General features: G+C 50.7%; 2 protein-coding genes across 4 annotated transcripts; one reads left to right on the top strand and one right to left on the bottom strand.

The window, feature by feature from the left end:
* Nucleotides 1-6,604: 6,604 nt before the first annotated feature.
* Nucleotides 6,605-7,331, bottom strand: LOC308257795 (uncharacterized protein C10orf95 homolog; the record flags this gene model as incomplete). The annotated part of the gene is made up of 1 exon (XM_080687864.1): nucleotides 6,605-7,331. The coding sequence occupies one exon, from the start codon at nucleotides 7,329-7,331 to the stop codon at nucleotides 6,681-6,683; it is 651 nt and encodes a 216-aa protein (XP_080543990.1). The 3' UTR covers nucleotides 6,605-6,680.
* A 4,081-nt stretch (nucleotides 7,332-11,412) lies between these two features.
* MFSD13A (major facilitator superfamily domain containing 13A) lies at nucleotides 11,413-23,505 on the top strand. Of its 3 annotated transcripts, XM_080641080.1 has the most exons (9): nucleotides 11,413-11,518; nucleotides 17,704-17,945; nucleotides 18,354-18,436; nucleotides 19,008-19,460; nucleotides 19,587-19,689; nucleotides 20,439-20,535; nucleotides 21,035-21,206; nucleotides 21,283-21,476; nucleotides 22,676-23,505. In XM_080641080.1, the coding sequence occupies exons 2-9, from the start codon at nucleotides 17,778-17,780 to the stop codon at nucleotides 22,936-22,938; spliced, it is 1,533 nt and encodes a 510-aa protein (XP_080497206.1). In that variant the 5' UTR covers nucleotides 11,413-11,518; nucleotides 17,704-17,777; the 3' UTR covers nucleotides 22,939-23,505. The 3 variants fall into 3 exon arrangements, with proteins under 3 accessions (XP_080497206.1, XP_080497208.1, XP_080497207.1); XM_080641082.1 differs by lacking the exon at nucleotides 18,354-18,436 and having other exon boundaries at nucleotides 11,424-11,518; XM_080641081.1 differs by lacking the exons at nucleotides 17,704-17,945; nucleotides 18,354-18,436 and adding an exon at nucleotides 13,040-13,137 and having other exon boundaries at nucleotides 11,439-11,518.
* Nucleotides 23,506-23,952: the final 447 nt, after the last annotated feature.

The following is a 23,952-nucleotide window of genomic DNA, read 5'->3' as shown; positions in this document are numbered from 1 at the left end:
GCTTATCCTTCTACCAAATTTACCAACTGTTAACCTTCTGCCCCGTTGCTTTCTCTCTCTGTAGTCCTTATTTCAAATCTTGCTACTTGTCCCAATAATGTCCTTCATAACAATTTTCATTCTGGTCTGAGATCCCAAACAGGATCATTGCATTGCTTTCATGTTTCTTTAGTCTCCTTTGACCTGAAACAGTTTTTCTGTCTTCCTTTGTCTTTTATGGCATTTTTTAAAAAATATATTTTATTGATATTTTACAGAGAGGAAGGGAGAGGGAATAGAGAGCTGGAAACATCGATGAGAGAGAAACATCGATCAGCTGCCTCCGCACACCTCCCACTGGAGATGTGCCCGCAACCAAGGTACATGCCCTTGACCGGAATCAAACCCGGGACCCTTCAGTCCGCAAGCCGATGTTCTATCCACTGAGCCAAACCGGTTTCGGCCTTTTATGGCATTTTTTGAACAATCAAGACCAGCGGGGTTGTGTCTCAATTTACATTTATCTGATGTTTCCTCATGATTATGCATTACTGCTGAATTGATGTGTTTTCCAGTTTAACATATCAGAGATCACATGATGTTGACTTGTCTCTGGTAAAGAAAACAATTTCAAGACACTGTTGTTAAAGATGGTAAGAAAGACCTTATTCAAGAAGGAGTACTGCGATGGAGTTCAAGTGTTATCCACTGTTTTCCCTACTATACTACTAAGTTGTTACTATTTGCTTTGTAATTAATAAATACCTTATTGGAACATACTTTGAAACTATATAAATATCCTGTTTCTCATCCAACTTTCACCTATTAGTTTTGTTTGTTTTTTTAATCCTCACCTGAGGATATTTTTTCATTGATTTTTAGGAAGGGTGGAAGAGAAAGGGAAAGACAGAAATATTGATGTGAGAGAAATATATCGATCGGTTGCCTCCTGTACGAGCCCCGACCAGGGCCCTGGCCAGGGAGGAGCCTGCAACCAAAGTACGAGCCTCTGACCGGAATCGAACCCGGGAAACTTTGGTCTGCAGGCCTACGCTCTATCCACTGAGCCAAACCGGCTAGGGCCTACCTACTAGTTTTAGTATCCATGAATGATTCTCATCTGAATCAATTACTGTAATGGTTAGGAATGGTGCATTTCTAATTTCATTATTCCTTCTACTGTAAGGAAGAGCTTTCCTTTCATATTTATTTATTTAGATAATATTAGTATAGACTTATGCATCCTTATTTTATTCAGGTTATAATCTGTTCCTGTGACTATTTTGATGCTTACCTTGTCCCTGATTTGCTAGTGGAAGTCCCTTCAGACTGGCTCCTTTGTTCTTTTTTTTTTTTTTTTTTAAATATATTTTATTGCTTTTTTACAGAGAGAAAGGGAGAGGGATAGAGAGTTAGAAACATCGATGGGAGAGAAACATCCATCAGCTGCCTCCTGCACGCCCCCTACTGGGGATGTGCCCACAACAAAGGTACATGCCCTTGACCGGAATGGAACCTGGGACCCTTCAGTCCTCAGGCCGACGCTCTGTCCACTGAGCCAAACCTGTCAGGGCCGCCTTTTTTTTTTTTTTAAATCCTCACCCAACTATATTTTCCCATTTTTAAGATTTTTTTTCTCTTTTTCCCATTGATTTTTAGAGAAAGTGGAAGGGAGGGAGAGAGACAGAAAGAGAAACAGATGTGAGGGAGACACGTTAATTGGTTGCCTCCTGCACCCGGCCCTGGGGCTGGAGATGAGCCTGCAATCAAGGTACATGCCCTTGACCAGAACTGAACCCAGGACCCTTCAGTCTGTGAGCTGATGCTCTATCCACTAAGCCAAACCAGTTAGGGTTCCTTTGTTCTTTTGACATTTTTTGAGTAGTCCTTTATTTTCTGGCACAATTTGTTCCAGGCTCATCGCCTACCTTCCTTGCCACAGCCTTGGAATAAGCCATTTTCCAAGGGACTTTGCTCCTTTTAGTGGAGAATGGAATTTAGAATCAGAGATCTGGGAGCTGGCTGTGTTTGTTGCTACTAGAGAGTCATTGTTCAATGATTCAATTTCTAATTTGAAGACTTTATATTCTACAATTTAACACTTGTGTTTGTGATCAAGCTGCATATTCAAGGTTATTTGTTTTCTCACTACTACTACCCTCCCTACTTCCAAATATGACCACATCATCATCTTATTTGCCTGTATTACTTCAAAAACCCATCTACAGTCTCTTTTTCATACAACATCCAGAATAATTTTTTAAAAGTCTGATCACATTTTCTCCTGCTCACAACCTTCCCCCCTAAGAATAAAGTCCAAAATTCTCAATATGGCTTCAAGGTGCCATAGGATCTAGTTTCATCTTTAATCTCATTAACTACCACTTTTTCACTCACGGGGAAAAACATTCCAGCCTCAGGTTGTCGTCGCACCTGCTTTTCTCCCCCAGGTATTCAAATGGCTTGCAAAGGTCTTTCTCTCCACTCAAGAGTCACTTCTTTAGCCCTAGCCAGTGTGGCTCAGTTGGTTAGGCATTGTCCCATGCACAAAAGGTTGCTGGTTCAATTCCTGGTCAGGGCACATGCCTGGATTGCAGGCTCGATCCCTGATGAGGGGCATGCCGGAGGCAGTGGATCTATGTTCCAGTCTCACATTAATGTTTCTCTCCCTCTCCCTTCCGCTCTCTCTCAAAAAAAGAAAAAAGTCACTTCTTTAAAGAAGCCTTCTCTAAATATCCCACTGAAAATAGCACTCCATCACTTATCAGACATTACATCATGAATGCACCCATTTGCTTGTTGTCATCCTCTATTTCCCCACATTGCATCTCTAAAGTAAGGTCCATGAAGGCAGGGACTTACTTGGGTTTCGCCTATAGCCCCAGTGTCTCAAATACTGCCTGGCCTATTGTAGGCTCTCAAATGCCTGTTGAATGAAGATAAATGTCACTCCTTGTGGTTTTGGCACCCACCATACCCTCTGCCTGGCTTCCCCCTCACTTTCTGTTTGCAGGGCCAGCTTCTTCATACTCTGTAGATCTCAGTTTAAATGTTACCTCATCAGAGAAGCCTTCCCTGATTACCTTATTCTAATTAAGTTCCACTACTCCACTTGCATTGTCCATTTCAGCCGCTATTTTCACTGTAGTACTTATGACAATTTCCCTTTATTCTTTGCCTGTTGCCCCATCCCCATGTGTTCCTACTAAGAGCAGAAACTGTCTATTCACTACTGTATCCCCAGGGCCTAGTACAAGTTGCTGGCAAATAATAGGCACTCAAGAAATTTATTGGATGGACTTTCAGTGGCTAAAAACTGGAAGGAATTCAAATGTTACAGAATATTGGGAAGATGTTAAAGAATGAGGTAGCTCCATGTGCATGGCATGAAATGATGTCCAAAGTATACTTAATATAAAATGCAGGTGGCAAAAACAGTGAGGTTCCTTTCAAGTAATTAATACCATGTGTACAGAAAAAAATAGATTGGACCCCAGTGATCATTTGGGGGTGAGGGATATTAGAAAAGATTGTTAACTTCCCATATTCTATATTCTATATTTTTGTATTGCAAACTTTAAAAAAAATCACTAATATTTGAGCATTTAGTATCTGCCAGGCACTGTGGTAAACATTTTTGTTGTTGTTGTTAATCCTCTCCTAAGAATATTTTTTTTCCATTGCTTTTCAGAGAAAGTGGAAGGGAGGGAGAGAAACATTGATGTGAGAGACACACAGACTGGTTGCCTCTCGAATGTGCCCCCCTGGGCCAAGGAGCAAACCCCCAACCCAGGTATGTGCCCTTGACCTGGAATCCAACCCTTGAACCTTCGGTGCATGGGCTGATGCTCTAACCACTGAACAGAACTGTGGTAAACATTTTATGTGCAGAATTTCATGGCATCTTCTCAAAAACCTTATGATATAGGTTCTAATACTATCATATCCATTTGCAATGAGGAAGTTGTTTCAGGGACATTAAGTAATTCACCTAAGGTCACACAGAAGACCTATATCACCTCCCTATGTTTTATAATACTATATAATAAAGAGGGAATATGCAAATTGACATCACTCCGTCACAAAGATGGCTGCACCCACAGCTGAGGCCAAGTTCCCATAAGGAGCCTTAACGAGCAATCAGCAGGGACCTGAGGCTATGCCCTCCCCCGGCTCCGTGGGGCTTGACAGGGGACCTCAGGCTGTGCCCCCCATCCGGCAGGGCTTGACAGGGGACCTCAAGGTGCACTTCCCGTCCTGGTACTGGGCTAGGAGACCTCAGGCTGCTCCTCCCGCCCCAATGCCAGGCCCAGGGACCTCAGGCCGCGCCCCCCACTTGGTGGGGCTTGACAGGGGACTTCAAGCCATGCCCCCCACCCAGCGGGGCTTGATGGGGGACCTCAAGGTGCGCATCCCGTCCTGGTGCTGGGCTAGGCGACCTCAGGCTGCTCCCCCCGCCCCAGTGCCAGGCTGGGGGATCTCAGGTTGCGCCCCCCACCAGGTGGGGCTTGACAGAGGACTTCAGACTATGCCCCCCACCTGGCGAGGCTTGACGGGGGACCTCAAGGTGCAACCCCAGTGCTGGGTTGGGGAAACTCAGGCTGCGCCCCCCTCCCGGTGCTGGGCCGGGGGACCTGAGGCTGCGCCCCCCCTCCTGGCGGGGCTTGACAGGGGACCTCAAGGCACGCCCCGAGCCCCGGTGTGGGCTGGGGGACCTCAGGCCACACCTCCCATCCTGGCACCCCGCCAGGGGACCTGAGGCTATGCCACCCCCTGCCCTGCAGGGCTTGACAAGAGTGGGACTGGCCGGGTCTGGATCTAGCCCAATGCGGGGGGCCAGCTGGGTCTGGGTCTCACGCAATTTTGAGGTGCATGTGGGTGGGCAGGGACTTGACTCTGGGTCTCGTGGTGTGCCCCAGACTCTGACAGGAGGAAGGTTTTCATATACATTTTACTAATTTTCTTTCATCTCTGACACTTCTATTATAGAGAAAGGGCAAATAGCAATATTAAATTATTTCCTCTAATTAATCCCCCCCTTTTTAAAAAAAAAATATATATATATATATTTTATTGATTTTAGAGAGGAAGGGAGAGGGAGAGAGAGATAGAAACATCAACAATGAGAGAATCATTGATTGGCTGCTTTCTGCACGCCCCCTACTGGGGATTGAGCCCGCAACCCAGGCATGTGCCCTTGGCTGGCTTCGGACCTAGGACCCTTCAATCCGCAGGCCGACACTCTATCCATTGAGCAAAACCAGCTAGGGCTAATTAATCCCCTTTTAATGTGCACAAATTTCGTGTTCTGGGTCACCAGTTAAAAAGAAAAAAGGAAAGGAAAATAAGATGAAACTAGGAATAACAAATTAGGATCCAGGCTTTGCACAAAAGATGCTAAGCAAACTTGGCTCTGAGCTCCCTAGAAATGAGGGCAAAGAGAAAAATATGATCAGTTATTAGATACTTGGTATTTCAAAGATTAAAACCCCCCACAAATGCACGAACAGAAAAACCACTCACCAGGAGAAACCTTTCCCAAGTGCTGGGTTTCAGAGAACTTCTCCATGAAGCTCCTCATAGACACAGCAGTGTTCAATCAGATGATCTATAGCTTCAATAACATAGCTGAATACCCAGGCAGCTTTGGCCACTTACAAATGAAAGTTCAATAAAAGCAATTCCACAAGGAGCCAAATTTATACAGCCTAGGGATCAGATCAGGTGGTCTGGCTAGCCCATAGTTAAAATTGGATGTGTGGACCTAACCCTCCAACAAACTCCCGCAATTATTGCAAATTCAACTTATTAAAGACTATTAGCAAGAATCAGGAAACTAGAAGTGACATGCAACTTAAATTGCAGCCCTAGTGAATTTTCCAGGTAGGTTGGGTTGGATTTATGCTTCTTTAACAGACAAAGAAAGTAAGGCTCAGGGTGCCTAGTTACATGACTAGAAACTCAGTGCCAGCCCTGTCTAGGTCTTAGATATCACTTCCCCAGCCATGCCTGCCACCTATGCTTCAACAAGAGCTTATGCCCTCAGAAGCTCTCTGTGGGTGGGGGGCCGCAGGACCTGCGAGGGTGTCCTGCACACTGCAGGCGAGTGAAGCGGGGGCTGGGTGCAGCCAGTGAGGAGGCACATTTTTTTTCCAGAGAGCCACTCTAACCCCTCCCAACTCTTTGAACCCCAGACAGGGAAGTAAGGCTCACATTACACATACAAATGATCTCTCAGTATACACTTCACTATGTTCATTTATTTTTCATTACAAGCTGGAGATAGGTGGGCCCTCAGCTTGGGGAGTTCGGGGAGCTTTGCTAGAGGGAGAAGAGAAAGGGAAAATGGGGGCTCACCGCAGGCTTCTGAGGGGAAGAGATGGGGAGGAGAGAGAGAGGAAACAAAGGGTCCAGGCCCTTCTTCACCCCACACCCAGGCCTCCCAAGTCCAAGTAAAAGGGAAGAGTAACAGGACACCCACCCAGTGATGTCCTTGATCCCTCCTCGCTCTTCCCCCACCATCCAGCAATAACAGGAGAGAAATCAAGGAAGTGCAGGAGAGGGGCGGCGGGCAGTGTTGGTAAAAAAAAAAAAAAAAAAAAAAAAAAAAAAAGCACACAGGTGACAGGTGCATCCCGTCCCGATGCAAAGCCGAGGAGAGGCGCGCGTGCTCCCGGTCGGCCGCCGACCCCGTGGCGCCCTCAGCCCAGGCCTTTCCTCGCTTTTCGGCGGTCGCGCTCCGCGGCTTCCCCGGCGGGGCTGCTGTCGCTGCTGCCGCTGCTGGCGGGCGGTCGCAGCAGGCGCCTCTGCGCGCGGTACTCGGGCTCGCCCACGCGCGGCGCGGCCTGCAGCAAGAACTCGCCGCCCCGGAAAGTGACGCGCACGTCGGTGCGGGGGTACGTGCCGTACACGCGCCGCAGCTCCCGGCGCACGAAGTCCGGCAGCTCCAGGCGCGGGCCCCACGCGCGCTCCACGAGGCCCCAGCGCAGCTCCGCCTGCAGGCTGCCGCCCTCGGGCCACGGCGCCCAGCTCGTGGCCCCCGTCTCCGCGGGCGCCTGCATCAACGATCCGGGGTAGCCGGGCGCCGGGAGCGGCGGGGCCAGGGCCGCGGCGTAGGCCTGCGGGAAGGCCCACCAGAGCGGCGCGGCCCCCGGGGACGCGCCCGGGCCGTGGAAACTGTGGTATTCCCGCGGGGCCGTCCAGCCGCCGGCGCTCAGGGCTGGAGGCCGGCTGCAGAAGTTGTGGGCCTGGATGGAGGGCAGCAGCAGGGGGCCAGGCAGGTAGGTGTAGGTGAGGGGCTGCAGTGGATGCCAGAAGCCTTCCCCTGGCGCCAGGCAGCTGTAGGAGTACATGGTCGGAAGCTCAGGCGGCAGGTATTTTTACTGGGGCCTGGTCCTGGTCCAGACCTGTAGGGGTTGTGTATGGATACACTTTGTTCTTATTAACACCATCAGTCCCTGGGACCTGCTAGTCAAGGGCTCTGGGTCATAGCTTGAGGCTGAACTTGCCTCCTGACTTTAGGGAACCCTTCCTAAGATGTTTACTCCTACCTTACCTCGTTCCAGGGTTGGGTTGGAACCCCACTCTCCCAGCACACAATACGGACCCAGCACCTTTCAAGCAAGCCCTTAGCCCAGAAATGCTGTTCCACTCACTTATCTCCTTCAGCCAGGGGCAGTTGGTTCTCACAGGCAGGGGTTCCTCTCCCACTTTTCAGTTGAGCTGCTCTCCTGCAGGCCCTGCCTCAGCCACACCTTCCCGTTTCCAGGCAAAGGGAAACACCTTGAGCTGGCCAGGAGCTAGCCAGCCTGAATGAGCCTGCTGGTTGTGCCCACAGTAACCTAGATGTTGAGCCCTGTGCTCGGTGATACCCTCACCACAACTTGCTCAGACTCACACAGCCAGTTATGGTAAGGGGGCAATTCAATCTCATGTCTGTCTCAAGTCCATGCTGTGGCTATCTCACAGTCCTCCTGCTCTACAATGTTACATAATATATATATATATATATATATATATATATATAAATATATATATATGTTTAATATATATATATTTCAAAGAGAAGAAGGAAGAGGGATGAGGGACAGAGAGAGAGAAACATCAATGAGAGAATCACTGATTGGCTGCCTCCTACCTGACCCCTGTTACTGGGGATCCAGCCTGCAGTGCATGTGCCTTGATCAGGAATCCAATGTGACCTCCTGGTTCATAGGTCAACGCTCAACCCCTGAGCCACTCTGGCTAAGCAAAACTTCTAGTTCTTAATAATGGTGTGCAGAACATGGTGATATCATTCTCATTTCATAGATAAGGAACCAGAAACTCAGAGAAGTTAGGCCATTTCCCAGGTTCACTGTCGGTAGGTAAGTAGCACAGTGATTTGAACCCTGATTCTAAAGCCCAGAAGCTAGTTGGGGGAAGCCAGAAAGATTGCTTCCAGTCCTCTCTTGCTTTAGGTCACTACCCTCCACTTTTTTCTTCCCCAGTGGGGTGGATAGTAATCATTGAATGATTAAAATTGGTGCCCTCTCCCAGCTGCTGCGTGGCCAGGCCATCATAATTTCCTTCCCCCTTCTGTTGACTCAGACAGCTCTGGGTGGAGCTTGGGGGGAGGGATTGAAGAAAAGAGAGAGAGAGAGAGAGAGAGAGAGAGAGAGAGAGAGAGAGAGAGAGAGGAAAGAGGGAGAAAACTCATGGACACTGACAATAGTGTGGTGATTGTGGTGGTGGCGGGGGGAAGAGGGGTGTGGGTGAAGGTGGAGGAGGGTATAGGGTGATAAATGTTGATGGAAAAAATAAAATATATATTAAAAAATAAAATCACAGAGTTCTTAAAGAGAGAGTATTGAAAATGGAAACTTGAGGGGACCCTCCCTCCACCTTTAGAAAGCTCTAGGAAAAAGTGAAGGAGACTGAGAAGTTGTTAGGTAGGAGGAGAACCTGGGTCAGAGAAGTTGGAAGCCAAGGAAGGAGAGAATTTCAAGGAAAGAGAGTGTTTGTGTATCTATCTGTACCAGGATCCAGGAACTCTGATATCATTCAAGAAGTCAGGCAAGCAATATGACTTTCAGTCACACCCCATGTTCCCTCCTAGTTAGCTCTGTGCTTGGCTACCAGGAAGGGAAATCCGAGATAATCACAAGGTCCAACCCTGGTGACAACACTAAAGGATAACTAGTTACACTGACTGTAAAACCAGATGGCTGGGAAGCCTCAGAGTGTAACCATGGGGCATCAAGTGCAACATAGGGGCCAAAGTCTTTCCTATTATTTCACACTAGAGGCTCAGCCCAGCCTGCACCCTCTCCAATCTGGGACCCCTCCAGGGATGTCCGACTGCCCTTTGAAGCCGGATCCCAGTGGGATCGGGCCTAAACGGGCAGTCGGACATCCCTCTCACAATCCAGGACTGCTGGCTCCCAACTGCTTGCCTGCCTGCCTTCCGGATTGCCCCTAACCGCTTCTGCCTGCCAGCCTGATCACCCCCTAACCACTCCCCTGCCAGCCTGAATGATGCCTAACTGTTCCCCTGCCAGCCTGTTTTCCCCTAACTGCCCTCCCCTGCAGGCCTGGTCACCCCTAACTGCCCTCCCCTGCAGGTCTGGTCACCCCTAACTGCCCTCATCTACAGGCCTTGTCCCCCACAACTGCTCTCCCCTGCAGGCCTGGGTCCCCCCAACTGCCATCCCCTGAAGGCCTGGTCATCCCTGACTGCCCTCTCCTGCAGGCTTGATCGCCCACAACTGCCATCCCTTGCAGGCCTGGTCCCTCCCAACTGCCCTCCCCTGCTGGCCATCTTGTGGTGGCCATCTTGTGTCCACATGTGGGCAGTCATCTTTGACCACATGGGGGAAGCCATCTTGTGTGTTGGAGTGATGGTCAATCTGCATATTACTCTTTTATTAGATAGGATAGAGGCCTGGTGCATGGGTGCGGGCCAGCTGGTTTGCCCTGAAGGGTGTCCCGGATCAGGGTGGGGGTTCCCTTGGGGCGTGGGGCGGCCTGGGCAAGGGGCCTGTGGTGGTTTGCAGGCCAGCCACGCCCCCTGGTGACCCAAGCGGAGGCCCTGGTATCTGGGGTTTATTTATCTTCTACAATTGAAACTTTGTAGCCTGGAGTGGAGCCAAGCCTTCTGCTTGCTCCGTGGCGGCAGCCATTTCTGTTGGGATTTATTTATCTTCTATAATTGAAACTTTGTAGCCTTAAGCGGAGGCCTTGGCCAGCCAGGGTGCACGGAAAGCTTGGCTTCCTCCATTGCCGGGGGCAACCCTAGCCTCCTGCTCTTTCCAGCTCCGTGGCTGCTGCCATTTCTGTTGGAATTTATTTATCTTCTGTAATTGAAACTTTGTAGCATTGAGTGGAGGCCTGGGCCGGCAAGGGCAGGTGGAAAGCTTGGCTTCCTCCATTGCCAGGGAAACCCAAGCCTCCCTCCTGTTCTCTGTTGCTGCAGCCATCTTGGTTGGGTTTATTTGCATATTCCCTCCTGATTGGCTGGTGGGCGTGGCTTGTGGGTGTAGCGAAGGTATGGTCAATTAGCATATTACTCTTTTGTTAGATAGGATAGGAGGAGTTTGGGCTGCATGGTAGCTGTCTTAGGGCCGGTGCCCACAGCTCAAGCTGGGTCTGTCTGCTCTTGAGGGGCTCACAATCCAGCATTAGGGAGTCCCAGGTCGGTCCTGCCACTGGCATCTCCTTATCTGTGTCATCTGTGCATCCAGTCAGACAAGGCTTGAGCTCTCATTCTTTAATGCTAAGGAAGGACAGGGGAATTGATTTAAACTTGTCTGTAAACGAATCAGGAGGCTTTGGCTAGACATACATAATAAAGATTTATTTGATGATCTTGGGATTTGCATATGGGAAATACATGTACAACTAGGCAATACCCAGAGTGCTCCGAATAAGAGACAAAAGCTGAGAGTTCTTACAGTAAAAAGTACATTCTTGAGAAGAATCAGTACTGTCCTCTTAGCCTGTGGATTGGTCTGAGATAGGAATCTCACAGATGTCAGATGTTCTGGACACTCAACATTCTTCCCTAATGTTTGCACGGGGTTATCTACAGATTTCCATACTTATCTCCAGGCATTGTTGCACAATTGAAAAGTTCAACAGTTTAAGTTCCCAGGCTAATTAAAGCAAGAATAGAATCATTTCCTCATGCCTCAGCCTATTTTGATTTTAGTAATTTAGCCGTTTGACCACAGTGACTCCGTTTTATTTCTTCACTCTTTCCTCACACTGAAACGACATTAAGCTCTGAGGAGGGGATGAGCAGCTCAGGAGTACAGACAACCCGCCCCTTCTCCCACGTTCTCTTTTGTGGTCCCTAAGGGCAAGTGCCCATAACAAACATGGCGGCGGCGGCCTCGGGCGCGGGCTCCTACCTGCCAGCCGGCCGTCCCGGAGCTGCGCCGAGCCAATCGCTGGGCGGGGGCGGAGGCACAGGCTGGGGAAGCAGCTCTGGGCGCGCAGGAACACTGGCTGGCACCTGGTTTCGGGCAGCCGGGAATAGGCTTCGGCTGCCACGATTGCGGTGAGGGGTTGACCGCGGCGGGGCTGAGGGGCAGGAGCGGGCCGGACTGGGGGCCAGTCGGCCGGGAATGCAGTCCGCTCTGGGAGTCCGGGTGCTGCCTGCGGGGTCTCCGGGGTGACCAGGTTGTGGGTTGGGAGAGTCTTGGGTCAGGGTGGGAGAAACCTGGGCGCAACCGGTGCGGGTGGAATCCTTGCACTGGGGCTCCCTGGGACTGGGGCGCAGCATGCTTCGGGCCCGATCCATTTTATTAACATAAAGGCCCTTAGCCCAGGTGACGTAGTAGAACCTCTTGGGGAGCTTTAGAAGAACACCATGCTGGACCCCATCCCTAGAAATTCTGATTTAATTTGTCAGGGGTGAGGCCTGGGCTTGGGTGCTATTGATGATTTTAACGTGCAGACCGGCTGGAGATCCATCTAGTGTTTCAGCGCCAGCCCCTAAGTAACGAGCTCCTGCGGGGGAGGGAGAGGGAGAAGGTCCCGCCCCTAATCAGGTGAAATTCCATTTCCAGCCTGAGGAGGAGGGCAGGCCCACCTGTGTGGGTTCCCCCAACGGCCCTGGCCGGCTGGGCCTTGCTGTGGGGACACTGGGCAGGAAGACAAGGCTCCCTATAGCCAAGTAGAAGGCAAAACTGAGAGATACAGTGGGATCTGGGGGTGCTGCTCTTCCCGAGGGTTGGAGAATGCTCATATTGATCTTTTAGGGGCAAATCCACCCACCATGTATTAGTTGAGCACCTACTGTGGTGAAGGAGCCTGGTGGAGGCAGGGAGCAGAAATCAGAAGTGGATCTGACCTAGTCCTGCCCTTAAGGAGCCCATCGGAGGCGGGAGGAGGATAAGGGAGGCATTTGGGTCCTGATCCAGGAGCCAAGGGATTTGAAAAGAGGAGAGAACACCTGACTGGGTATTCTTTGGAAGGCTGGTGCCACTAACCTGGGCCTTGAATCAGCAGGATTTGGTAAAATGGAGGTGGGCATGCTGACGTGAGAAATGCTGAAATGTTTTAGTCAAAAACCCCAGTTTTGAATCTTGGCTTCAGCACTTAATATCTCTGTGACTTGGGGCCAGTTATTTAACCTCCTGAGCCTTAGATGGAGATAGTAACCAGAGTTGTAGGGATTCATGATAATGGATATAAAAGCTAGACAAATCCTATACACTTGAGAAATGGTGTATAGTTACAGCTAGGGTAGTGAGGAGGAAGAAACAGCATAAAGAAAGTTGTGAAGGTGGCATTTAAAAGCGAATTTTAGGTTGGGAGTATATACCAGGCAGAGAGAAGCATCAATGTTGGCTGCTAGAAAGACAACTTCAATCATGGGTTTGGCAGAAGGGACACTGACTGGAATCTTTTAAAAGATCATGAAACCAAATGTCAGAGACATGAAAAAAAAGTATTAATAGCTACTGTTTATTGAGGGTCTTCTATGTGCCAGATACTGTGCTTGATACTGTGTATACCTTTTGCATTTCAGCCCACAGCAATTTAAGAGGTTGACTTTATCATTCTCACTTTATAGATGAGTCTGAGGCCCAGGGAGAGGGAGTGGCTGGCTCAAGACCACACACCTGGGGCCATACCAGCAGGGACCGGTTTGGCTCTCCACAATGTGCCAAGGTGGGGGTGGATTCGTGACAGGATATTTCACCAGGTTATGCACTAGGCGGGTGGGCTCCTGCCATTTCTCCCTGGGGGAGGCAGGGCTGTTATTCTCTGCTAGGGTGGATTGAGGGTGGGAGGGCTAGTAGGGGAAGCATTTTCTGATGGAAGATCAGAAGCTGGAAGAGAAACCCTGTTGGTGACCCTGCACACTCCCCTCGCAGCTTCTGCTCCTGGGCACAGGCTTAGCCGGACAGACTGTTTGGTCTTCAGCCCTGCCCTGTGCTGGGGGCTTGTCTCTGGCATTCCGAACATTGTATTTGCTCCTGCTCATTGCAGGCCCTCCTCTTCTGACTTTTTTTTTTTTTTTTTAATATATTTTATTGATTTTTTACAGAGAGGAAGGGAGAGAAATAGAGAGTTAGAAACATCGATGAGAGAGAAACATCGATTAGCTGCCTCCTGCACACCCCCTACGGGGGATGTGCCTGCAACCAAGGTACATGCCCTTGACCGGACTCGAACCTGGGACCCTGCAGTCTGCAGGCCGATGTTCTTTCGGCCTCTGAGCCAAACCAGCTAAGGCCTCTTCTGACTTTTAAAAGTCTCTCCGACTCCTTTACCACCATCAGAAGAGACCTGATTACCAGGATATTGCCCTGCTGCTGCCCTGATCTATTATAAGTGAGCCCAAGAAAAAGCCAGTTTCTGAGCATCTTCCATGTGATTTGCCTGGTGCTCAGGACATTAGTTTAATCCTCCCTGCACTCCTATAAAGATAGGCATTATTACCCCCATCTTACAGGTAGAAAAATCAAGACTCAGACGGGTTATGTGACTCGCCTGAGGTTACACTCTTAGTAGGAAGTGCAGTTGACATTAAACCCAGACCCTTCTGATGGCACAGTCATAGCCTTTCCATCTCACCCCCTCAGAGGTTTTCTACTGTTGTCCCAGTGGGGGAGCCTGGAGCTTAGGAACTTGCCTGCAGGGTTTACCTTCTCCAGCAACTGGGGCAGGTCACTGGACATCTGGGCGGAAAAGGGAGCTTCACTGCCTTGGACAAAGGCTTTGGAGGTGAGGTAGGGGAGTTCTGATTCCCTGGGGAATCAGAGAAAGTGAGCCAGGTTAAGATTAGTAACAGAGATGTACATTGTGCTTTATAGCCCCAAAGCACCTTTCTACCCTATCCGTGTGTGGTGGGTAAGGAAGGCTTCAGAGGTTCAGCAGTAATAATCTCTAAAGTGCTCACCACACTTACCATGCTAAGTGCTTTTCTCATTGACTCATTGACCACTGACAGTAGCCTTAGGAAGGTTGGCCCCTATTGCAGATCAAGAAAGAGGCATAGAGAGGTTAAGCAAATTGCTCCAGGGCACACAGGGACTAAATGGTGAAGCCAGGACTTCGGAGACCTCCAGTGTGTCTTCTCTCAGCTCTGTTACATAGAAAGTGCCAAGGAAACTTGTAGGGTGACGGATATGTTCATGATCTCAATTGTGGCGATGGTTTCACAGGTGCATACATGTTAAAACTGATCAGACTGTACACTTTGAATATGTGCAGATTATTGTATGTCAGTGATACCTCAATAAAGCTGTGAAAGATAAGAAAAGCATTTCCCACCAACCGTTCCTTCAGGGGCTCAAAGTTCCAGAGAGAAGCCACTTGGCCATCTTCCTGCTTTGGGGCAAGGTAGAACCATTGTGGCCTGGGAGAGGTTCTCATAGACTTAGTGGGTGGTTTCAGGTAGTTTTGGCTGCTTCTCTTTTTCTCATTCCTCCACCACTAGGCATAGACTGGCAACAGGTTGGGGGTGCGTACAGATCTCTTGAGTGATTGCCACTTGGCTTCCAATGCGTCTGAGAGCGACCCTAGTGAGATTTTCTCCTCTTCTCCCATCAGACCCTCTTTCTTTACCAGTCAGTTACTCCCAGAGCAAGAGTGTCAAGTTCAGCCCATTCTCCTTGAGAGGGAGATAGAGGGAGAAGACAAAGGCCCTGTCCTCGAAGGCCCCCAGTCAGGCTGCAGTGGGGGCAGGCAGGAGAGTCTACTGTGCAGGGACAGAAGGCATCAGTGAGGGCCGAGGAGTTGGAGAAGGTCTCCTGGGCATAGTGCTGGCTCCTAAAGGATGGGTGAGATGGAGATGGGGAGGTGGGAAAGGTGCTTCTCATGGGAAGCTCCAGCAAGCACAAAGGCCTGGCCAGAGGAGAAGGTGGCTTGAAGATCTGCACGTTAAAAAAAAAGTCAGAGGCCCCTGAAGGCTGGGCAGGGAGAGGGAGCCATGGTGGGTAATGGGGGAAGGACAGGTCCTGTGGGGTCATTACTGTTGGAGTGGGGCTGAAGTCGACTCTCTAGGGCCTGAGCTGGGAAACAAGTTTTGGCACTGTGTGTGAGAGTATGTGTGAGCGTGCATGCGTGTGCCTGTGTGTATGTGTGTACTCACCCACGCGCACATGTGTGCAAGGACATATAGATAAGGCCCAGGGGCAGGCTTGGGTCACAGAGGATCAGCCCCCAAGGGTGGATATAAGTCTCCTAGGGCTGCTGTAACAAATTACCACAAACTGGGTAGCCTGAAATAACCAAAACTTATTCTCTCACAGTTCTGAAGGGTAGAAGTCCAAAATCAAGGTGTCAGCAGGGCCATGGTACCTCTGGAAGGAGGATCTAGAGGTGTCCTTCCTTGCCTCTTCCAGCTTCTGGCGGTTGCCCTAATCCTTGGTATTCCTTGACTTGTAGCTGCATCACTCAAATTTCTGCCTTCGTCTTCATCTGGCATCTCCCTTCTGTGTGTGTCTGTCTCTGTGTCCAAATTTCCCATCTCCTTATAAGGAAACAAATCATGGGATTAGGGCTCACTCTAATTCAGTATGACCTCATTTTAACTTGGTTACATCTACAAAGGCCCTATTTCCAAGTAAGGTCATACAGGTGCTGGGGGTTAGGACTTGAACGTATTTTTTGGATGCAATTGAATTCACAACAGGGAGTGTGAGAAAAGGAAGCACCCATAGCTTCCTGCTGGGGGTCAGTCATGCACACATGGGATTGTTTTTCTAAAAAGAGAACGGCAGCTTTGAGCCTAACAAAAACGATGGACTTAATGCCTCACTGTTTCAAGTGCACTCATGGACCAGCAACGTGGTGTCACCTGGGAGCCTGTTAGAAATTCAGAATCTCAGATTCCTCCCCAGACCTTCTGAGGAGGAACTGCATCTTAACAGAGTCCTCAGGTAACTTGAAAGTACACTACAGTTTGGGAAGCAGTGCTCTATTAAAAATCCTGCTTTTATTTCCTTTCCCACCCATGATGATCAGTCCAGTCAGCCAGCTTCTGCACAAATCGGCCTGGTTGGAAACCAGGCAACCACGCTGTCCTTTGTTCTCTCTTTTCACGCAACATGTTCTTGAGTTTCTCTTCCATGTGTCGAGTTTCTCCATGTGCTTCCGCTTTCTAGAGAGCATCAGCTTGCTGAGCCAGTCCCTTTGTTGTGTTCTTGGGCTGTGTCCAATTTGTTGTTGTTTATAAATGTGGCTGCCATGAACATCTCTATACACATTCCTTTGGGGTTAGCTCCTTGAGGAGGAATTTCTGGAATCAAAGTGCATGGGCAGTTGTGGACTCTTATTATATCTTATGCTTCTGTATCTGTGGGACTTAACATCACAGCAGGTTTCTCCATTTTATCCAACAGTTTGTAGGAACCTGATTTGGGAGGTCAAGTGGCAGATGAGGCTTTAGAGCAGGGGTGGGCAAACTTTTTGACTCGAGGGCCACAATGGGTTCTTAAACTGGACTGGAGGGCCGGAACAAAAGCATGGATGGAGTGTTTGTGTGAACTAATATAAATTCAAAGTAAAGGAGCGGAGGGGAGAGCAAGAGAACCAGATAGAACAGCCGGATCCGGCCCGCGGGCCGTAGTTTGCCCAAGGCTGCTTTAGAGCCAGAGAGGCCAAGGTTCAAATCTGCATTTTTGCTGTGTGACATTGGGCAAATTACTTAACATCGCTGAGCTTGGCGTTGCTCTATAATATGGTAATAGTGCTACACACTTTGTAGGGATTTTATAAAGCTAATAATGACATCACCAACACCCATTTATTGAGCACTTTCTGTGAGTTACCTTATTTAACCTTTTAAGTTTCTCTGCAGAGTAAGCAGGATCATCTCCTTTTCCCTTTACAGAAGAGGAAACTGAGGCTTGGGTTAAGTAGCTTGCAGTTATATTGTAGGTACACTGCCTGCCCAAGCCCATGGTTGTAACGTCTAGATCATGAAGGGCAGATGGTGCACATGAAAGAAGATACTGAGCACAGAGCCCAAGCAAGGTTGGACCTGGCTCAACACTTGTTGGACGCCTGCCTTTGCTTCCCACGCCTTTATCAGTTTTCTCGGGTTACTCCTGGGTATGGTAGCGAACACAGCGTTGTTTCAGCTGTATGTCATTAACTATTTCCCAGCTTTGTTTTACGTGCAAACTTTCTCCCAGTTGGAAATGAGTTTTTAAACGACTCACAGGTCTGTGGTTTGGAGCACAGCTGGCTCTGATCTTTGCAGCTAACTAGCTCCTTCTTCCCCAGGGACAAGGATGGCCAGACTGCACGTGGCCACGAGTGCATCTCAGCGCTCCTAGGCTGAGGCTGGGCTGGCCGCCATGGGGCTGGGTGGGCCCCAGGCCTGGCTGTTGGGCTTGCCCACAGCTGTGGTCTATGGCTCCCTGACCCTCTTCATCACCGTTTTGCACAACGTGTTCCTGCTTTACTATGTGGACACCTTTGTCTCAGTGTACAAGATCAGCAAAGCTGCCTTCTGGGTCGGAGAGGTAGGCCAGTGCTGGGGCGGGAGCCGGGCAGATTGCAGTGCTGGGTCCTGCCCGGAGCCAGGAGCATGGGGCAGGCCAGGCTGCCCACTGAGGCTCAGCAAGAAAAAAAGCCGAGCTGGAGGCCTTGATGACGCTTCCGTGGGGATTACACCAGCTCTGGCCACTGTCCTATGAGCCAGGGACTGTTTTATGTATTCACATACATTAATGTATCAGCTGGGTCATGGCCAGGTGGGAGTTTGATGGGGGCAGTGGTGTGTAGAGTGGGTTTTAGCAGAGGGACTGACCTGAGCAAAGTTTGCAGGCAGGAAAGCTGTTGTCATCTTTAGGAGGTGGTGAGCAGGCGGGGTAGGGGAAGCCCTGGAAAGGAAGCTGCCTGGAGCCCACCCATCTCCCCTCTGCCCGCAGACGGTGTTTCTCCTGTGGAACAGCCTCAACGACCCCCTCTTCGGCTGGCTGAGTGACCATCAGTTCCTCAGCTCCCAGCCCCGGTTTGTGTCCTGGGGGAGGCTTATCACTGGTCCTGTCCCGCCCCACCCTTCCCCAGGACTGGAGGACCCCCCATATGTGTTTGGGGTGGGGAGAGAAAGGGAGACCATTTTCAGCTATTGTCCAGGCTTCCACTGCTCCCCGAGGTCAGGGCAGACTGTCTAGGTTGGCAAAGTGGCCTTGACTAACTGTTGGCCTTGATCACCTTGTGGAGAGATTGACCGCAGGTCCGCTTGTCTGGCCCTCGGGTCTGGGCACTCACTGTACATCACACTGCTGCTTCCGGCAGATTACTTTACCCCACCCCTGCCCATCACTGCCCCCAACCCTGAAGAAATGGTATCACACCCCTCTTTGGCCCTCAGCCCTGGCAGGGTGGCAAGGGAGCAGAGGAGGGAGTACCCCCTGGTGAGTTGTGCGTCCTAATTGGAGGCTGAGGACTCGAAGCTCAGTGGGACACCCTGGAGTGAGTCCCACATTCTGGGCCTCTGTCCCTCTTCTGGGTCCTGAGCAGGGGGAACTGGAACCCAAGGCTGCAAGAGTACCTCCCAACAGCCCTTCTCTCCCTGGCAGGTCAGGCACTGGGCTCTCCTCGAGGGCCGTGGTGCTGGCACGGGTGCGGGCACTTGGCTGGCATGGGCCGCTGCTGGCGCTGTCGTTCCTGGTGTTCTGGGTGCCCTGGGCCCCAGCGGGCCTGCAGTTCTTGCTGTGCCTGTGCCTCTATGACAGCTTCCTGACGCTCGTGGACCTGCACCATCACGCCTTGCTGGCTGACCTGGCCCTCTCAGCCCACGACCGCACCCACCTCAACTTCTACTGCTCCCTCTTCAGTGCGGCTGGCTCCCTCTCTGTCTTTGCCTCCTACGCCTTCTGGAACAAGGAGGACTTCTCTTCCTTCCGTGCCTTCTGCGTGACACTGGCTGCTGGCTCTGCGCTAGGCTTTGTGGGGGCCACACGGCTGCTGAGGCGGCGGGTAGAGGCGGCTGGTAGGGAGCCAGGGTGTCCAGACCTGGCTGCGGATAGCGGGTGAGTGGCCAGCACTGTTCTGAGTCTGATTTCAGTGCTGATCCCCTGTCTGATGGGTGGCTGCCCTGGGGTGGGGGTGGATCTGGCCCTGCCCTAGGCTGTTCTTGACTCCCCTCTGCCCCATAGCCTGTGTGGAGAGGAGGTGGGCAACATCACCTTGGGCCAGTACCTCTGGCAGCTGGCGCATCACCGGAACTTCCTGTGGTTCGTGGTCATGGACCTGGTGCAGGTATGGGAGCAGTCTCCCCACCCAGGATGGGCAGGGTAGGCCTCACTCAGCGGAATAGGTTTCTCAAACGCTGGGAAATCAGTCCTGGGCTTCGCGTGATGACTGCAGGGTATTCGAAGGCAGGAACACAGGTTGGGTAGTTAGAAGACCTGGGTTCTAGCACCATCTGAGATCTTAACTCCTTGTGAAGTCTTAGGCAAGTCTCAGCCTCTCAGGGCAGCCCCTCTGGGGACACTGTGACAAACTTAAAAATACCAAGTGCCACACCTAAAACACAGGTAGTATATAAGCTAGTCCAGTGGTCGGCAAACTGCGGCTTGCGAGCCACATGCAGCTCGCAAGCCGCGGTTTGCCACTCTGTTGACTAATGAGTTTGTCAACCACTGAATAGAGTCTTAATCACAAGGAACAACAACAGCCTGCAATTATTGGAATCGAGAGTCTAGTCCAGTGGTCAGCAAACTCATTAGTCAACAGAGCCGCAGTTTGCCGACCACTGAGCTAGCCAAATAGTTTTTATGTCATTAAGCTTGTTTACTAAGGTGTTTTTAATTTAAAAGAAAAAAAACTTGTAATTGTTCTCATGACAATGTTATCATTCCTAACTTATAGCAAAATCTGATAAGCAACAGGAATTGGTTTTAGGTCTTGTTGTGGCATGTTCCATGTTGAGGGACAGGGGATAAAGGCTGCTCTTGCCTGGGCTGCCTCCTGCCCGGCAGCCTCCTCACCGCCCTGTTGGGTTTCAGGTCTTCCACTGCCACTTCAACAGCAACTTCTTCCCTCTCTTCCTGGAGCATCTGTTGTCAGACCACATCTCTCTCTCCACCGGCTCCTTCCTGCTGGGTGAGTGGGTGTCTCGGGCAGGCTGGAAAGACAGAGGCTTGCATCCCAGGACCCCTAGCCCAGCTGCAGGCACAGCCACTCCCCAGCTCGGGCCCGGGTGGCAGAGGGCAGAATCTATCTGTGGTGGGTTCCTGAGGAAGGGGTGGAAGGAAGCCTCTTTTGGGTATGAGGGGGCAGGGCTGCTCTCATGGTGGTCCTCTTGGTGATGGTGGCACCCAGAACAATATGGCACAGTGTGCCGGGCCTGGCTGTGAGTCCGGACTGTGCTTATTGACTGTTTGGCCTTGGGTGTTTTATTTCATATCTTTGGGTCTCCATTTCTCACCTGTAAAGTAGGAGTAGTAATATTACTAACCTTAAAAGGCTGTGTGGATTAAATAAAAGAATGCAAATTAGCTCTCAGCACAGAGCCTGGCAAACTCTGATTCTGATTGTTAAAATGTGGACAACTGTGGAAGCTGCCGCAGTGTCCCGACAAGGCTGCACCCCTTCTCCTCAGGCATCTCCTATGTTGCTCCCCATCTCAACAACCTCTATTTCCTGCCCCTGTGCCGGCGCTGGGGCGTCTACACCGTGGTGCGGGGGCTCTTCCTGCTTAAGCTGGGCCTGAGCCTGCTCATGCTTCTGGCCGGCCCTGACCGCCCCGGCCTGCTCTGCCTCTTCATTGCCAGGTATGCCCTGCCCTCCCTCACCCCACACCTCTGTTGCACCCCTTCACTCTTGCCTGCTTTCTCTCTCTGCTGGCAGCAACCGTGTCTTCACGGAGGGCACCTGTAAGCTATTGACCTTGGTGGTCACTGACCTGGTGGATGAGGACCTGGTGCTGAACCGCCGCAAGCAGGCAGCCTCGGCGCTTCTCTTTGGCATGGTGGCCCTGGTGACCAAGCCAGGCCAAACCTTGGCCCCACTGCTGGGCACCTGGCTACTATGCTTCTACACAGGTGAGGGCCCAGGGGCTGGCAAGGGGCTTACCTGGCATACCAACTGAGAAGCCTGGCGCTAGGTCTGGTGAGGGAGAGAATGGCAACTGGACCACCCTGGGTGCCACACCTCTGCCTCTCCCCCATGAGTAGAAAAACTGGGTTTCTGATTCTTCTTTCAAGAGTACATTCATTGATTCAACAAATATGTATAGAATACTGTCTCTGCCAGGTGTTGCTCTGAGTGCTAGGGAGATAACAGTAAGACATACGAGGTCCTTGCCATCATGAAGCTTATATTCTAGGTGGGGAGGAGGGGGATGTGGTGTTATGTAGCCAAACAAGAAAATAGCAGATAGTGGTAAGTACAATGGTAGAAATACAGCCGGTCTTCAACAGATGGGGTTTTGTTCAGTGTTGTTGCATTATAATGTTGATGAGATGCTATAGGAACGTAACTTGTTTATATCAATTAGCCTATGCTAGAATTGGTACATTATACATTGTTTGACTTAGAGTCACAGAACTTATTGATAGCATTGAGTGAGGACTTATTGTAATGTGTCTGAAAAACTACTTAGTGTGGTCTGGGAAGGTCTCTCTGAGGAAGTGACAGCCAGATGTGAACTGAATGGGAAGGATTTGGTCTACAAAGATCTCAGTGGATCCCAGGCAGAGGAGTGACAAGTGCAAAAAGCACAAGGTATCAGGAGTGGTTAGATGAAGCTGGAAACGTTGATGAGGGCTCTGGAGAGCAGGGCAGGGTTTGGATTTTATTCTCAGTTCAAAGAGAAGCTATTGGAAGGGTTTTAAGCAGTGGGTGACATGGTCTGATTTTTTAAGAGCTGGCTCTGGCTGCTGTATGGAGAATGGATTGTAGGGAGGCTGTGGCAGAGGCGACAGAGGCTTGGACCAGGCTGGTGCTAGGAGGCCGGAAAGAAGTATTTGGGGTTGGGATGTGTTTTGGAGTTGGGTGGAGGTGAAGGATTGGCTGTTGGGGAGTGCTAAAGTTAACCAAGGAATCTAGGAAGACATTAAGGTTTTTGGCCCATGGGTGGATGGTGGTGCCATTAACTGAGAAGTAGAAAGGGAGGAGCAAGGTTGGGGTAGAAATCAAGAGTTGTGTTTTGGTTGTGTATGTGTGGCATCTGAGATGTGGCACTGTGGACTTGAGAGGAGCACAGGGCCGACTGTGTTTTCTGCACGCGCTCTTGTCGTAGGTCATGATCTCTTCCAGCAGTCCCCACTGACCCCTGTGGTGAGTGCCCAACCCTGGCCAGAACCCCCGGCCCCACCCCCGGTTCAGGCGCCTACACTCCGCCAGGGCTGCTTCTACCTGCTGGTGCTGGTGCCCATCATCTGTGCTCTGCTGCAACTGTTCACCTGGTCCAAGTTCACGCTGCATGGGAGACGCCTGCGCATGGTCAAAGCCCAACGCCAGAATCTGTCACAAGTCCAAACCCTTGACATTAAGACAGTGTGAGAGGTGCAACAAGGCCACTCTGATGAGGACACTGCCCACAGCTCTGGGCAGGAGCCACTTTTGCCAGCCTAGTGTCCTGCTCCCCTGCCTTCATTGGGTGCAGCCTCAAGATCAAATGGCAGGATGGGAGCTCCTGGGTCTGAGCCAGGAGTCACTGGATTTAAGATATTGCTTGGCTATCTGGCCCAGCTTGGGCAAGAGCTGGGCCAAATTTGCTCAGGGACCTGCTTGCCCCTATGGGCAGGAGTAAGAAAAGGACCAAGAAGGGATGGGAATGCCCTGTGGTCACATGGGGTTGCCACAGGGCACAGAGGCCTATCCCACCTGGCTGGGGCTGGGGCTTCATGTGCGCTCAGGAACCACTTTTGATACTGCCTTTCATCCAGTCAGGGGAAGCTGACTGGGAGTCCCACCCACTCCCTCCCTCCACCCTCCCAGTGGTGTCTGCGTTCTCTGCTTCAGTTTTGCCTGAAGTAGCTTGCCCCCACTGCTGCAGGGCTTCTCCACGCCCACCTGGCCTCCTAAGAGGTTCAGCTCATCAAATGGATTAAAGTCATTCTGTTCCCATTCCTGAGGTCTGTGTTGTGTGGGCCTGGTGGGGTTGGGGAATATGACTCATTTAATATGAAAAGCACTCAAGAGCACTTTCCCAAAGTGAGTTGAGTGGCCATCCACATCATTCAGAGGCAACAGGGAGAACCTGTGGACTGGTAACTGCATGGGCACTTGGGATGCAGTCGTAGCCCCAGGCACTTCCATGTACCACTGCTGGGCACGGTGATCAGAGGAGTGGCTCCTCTTAGGCCAGAGCCCTCAACCTTGGAGACACCAGAGAGCTTTCAAAAATGGTGATGTCTGAGTTCTGTTTCCCAAGGTTCTGCTTTCATGGGTCTGGGGTTTTGGAAAGCTCTGTGGTGATTTTACCTCTGTTTTAGGCCTTGGCAGCCCTGGCCTCTGCTTAGATGCCAGTAGCAGCACACCCGCTCCCCCACCCCCTGTTGTGATAATCAGATA

Source organism: Plecotus auritus (assembly GCF_963455305.1).
Source record: "Plecotus auritus genome assembly, chromosome: 9".
Taxonomy (NCBI): Eukaryota; Metazoa; Chordata; class Mammalia; order Chiroptera; family Vespertilionidae; genus Plecotus; species Plecotus auritus.
The sequence above is the reverse complement of the archived record's forward strand: the minus strand, read 5'-3'. Positions and strand labels throughout refer to the sequence as shown.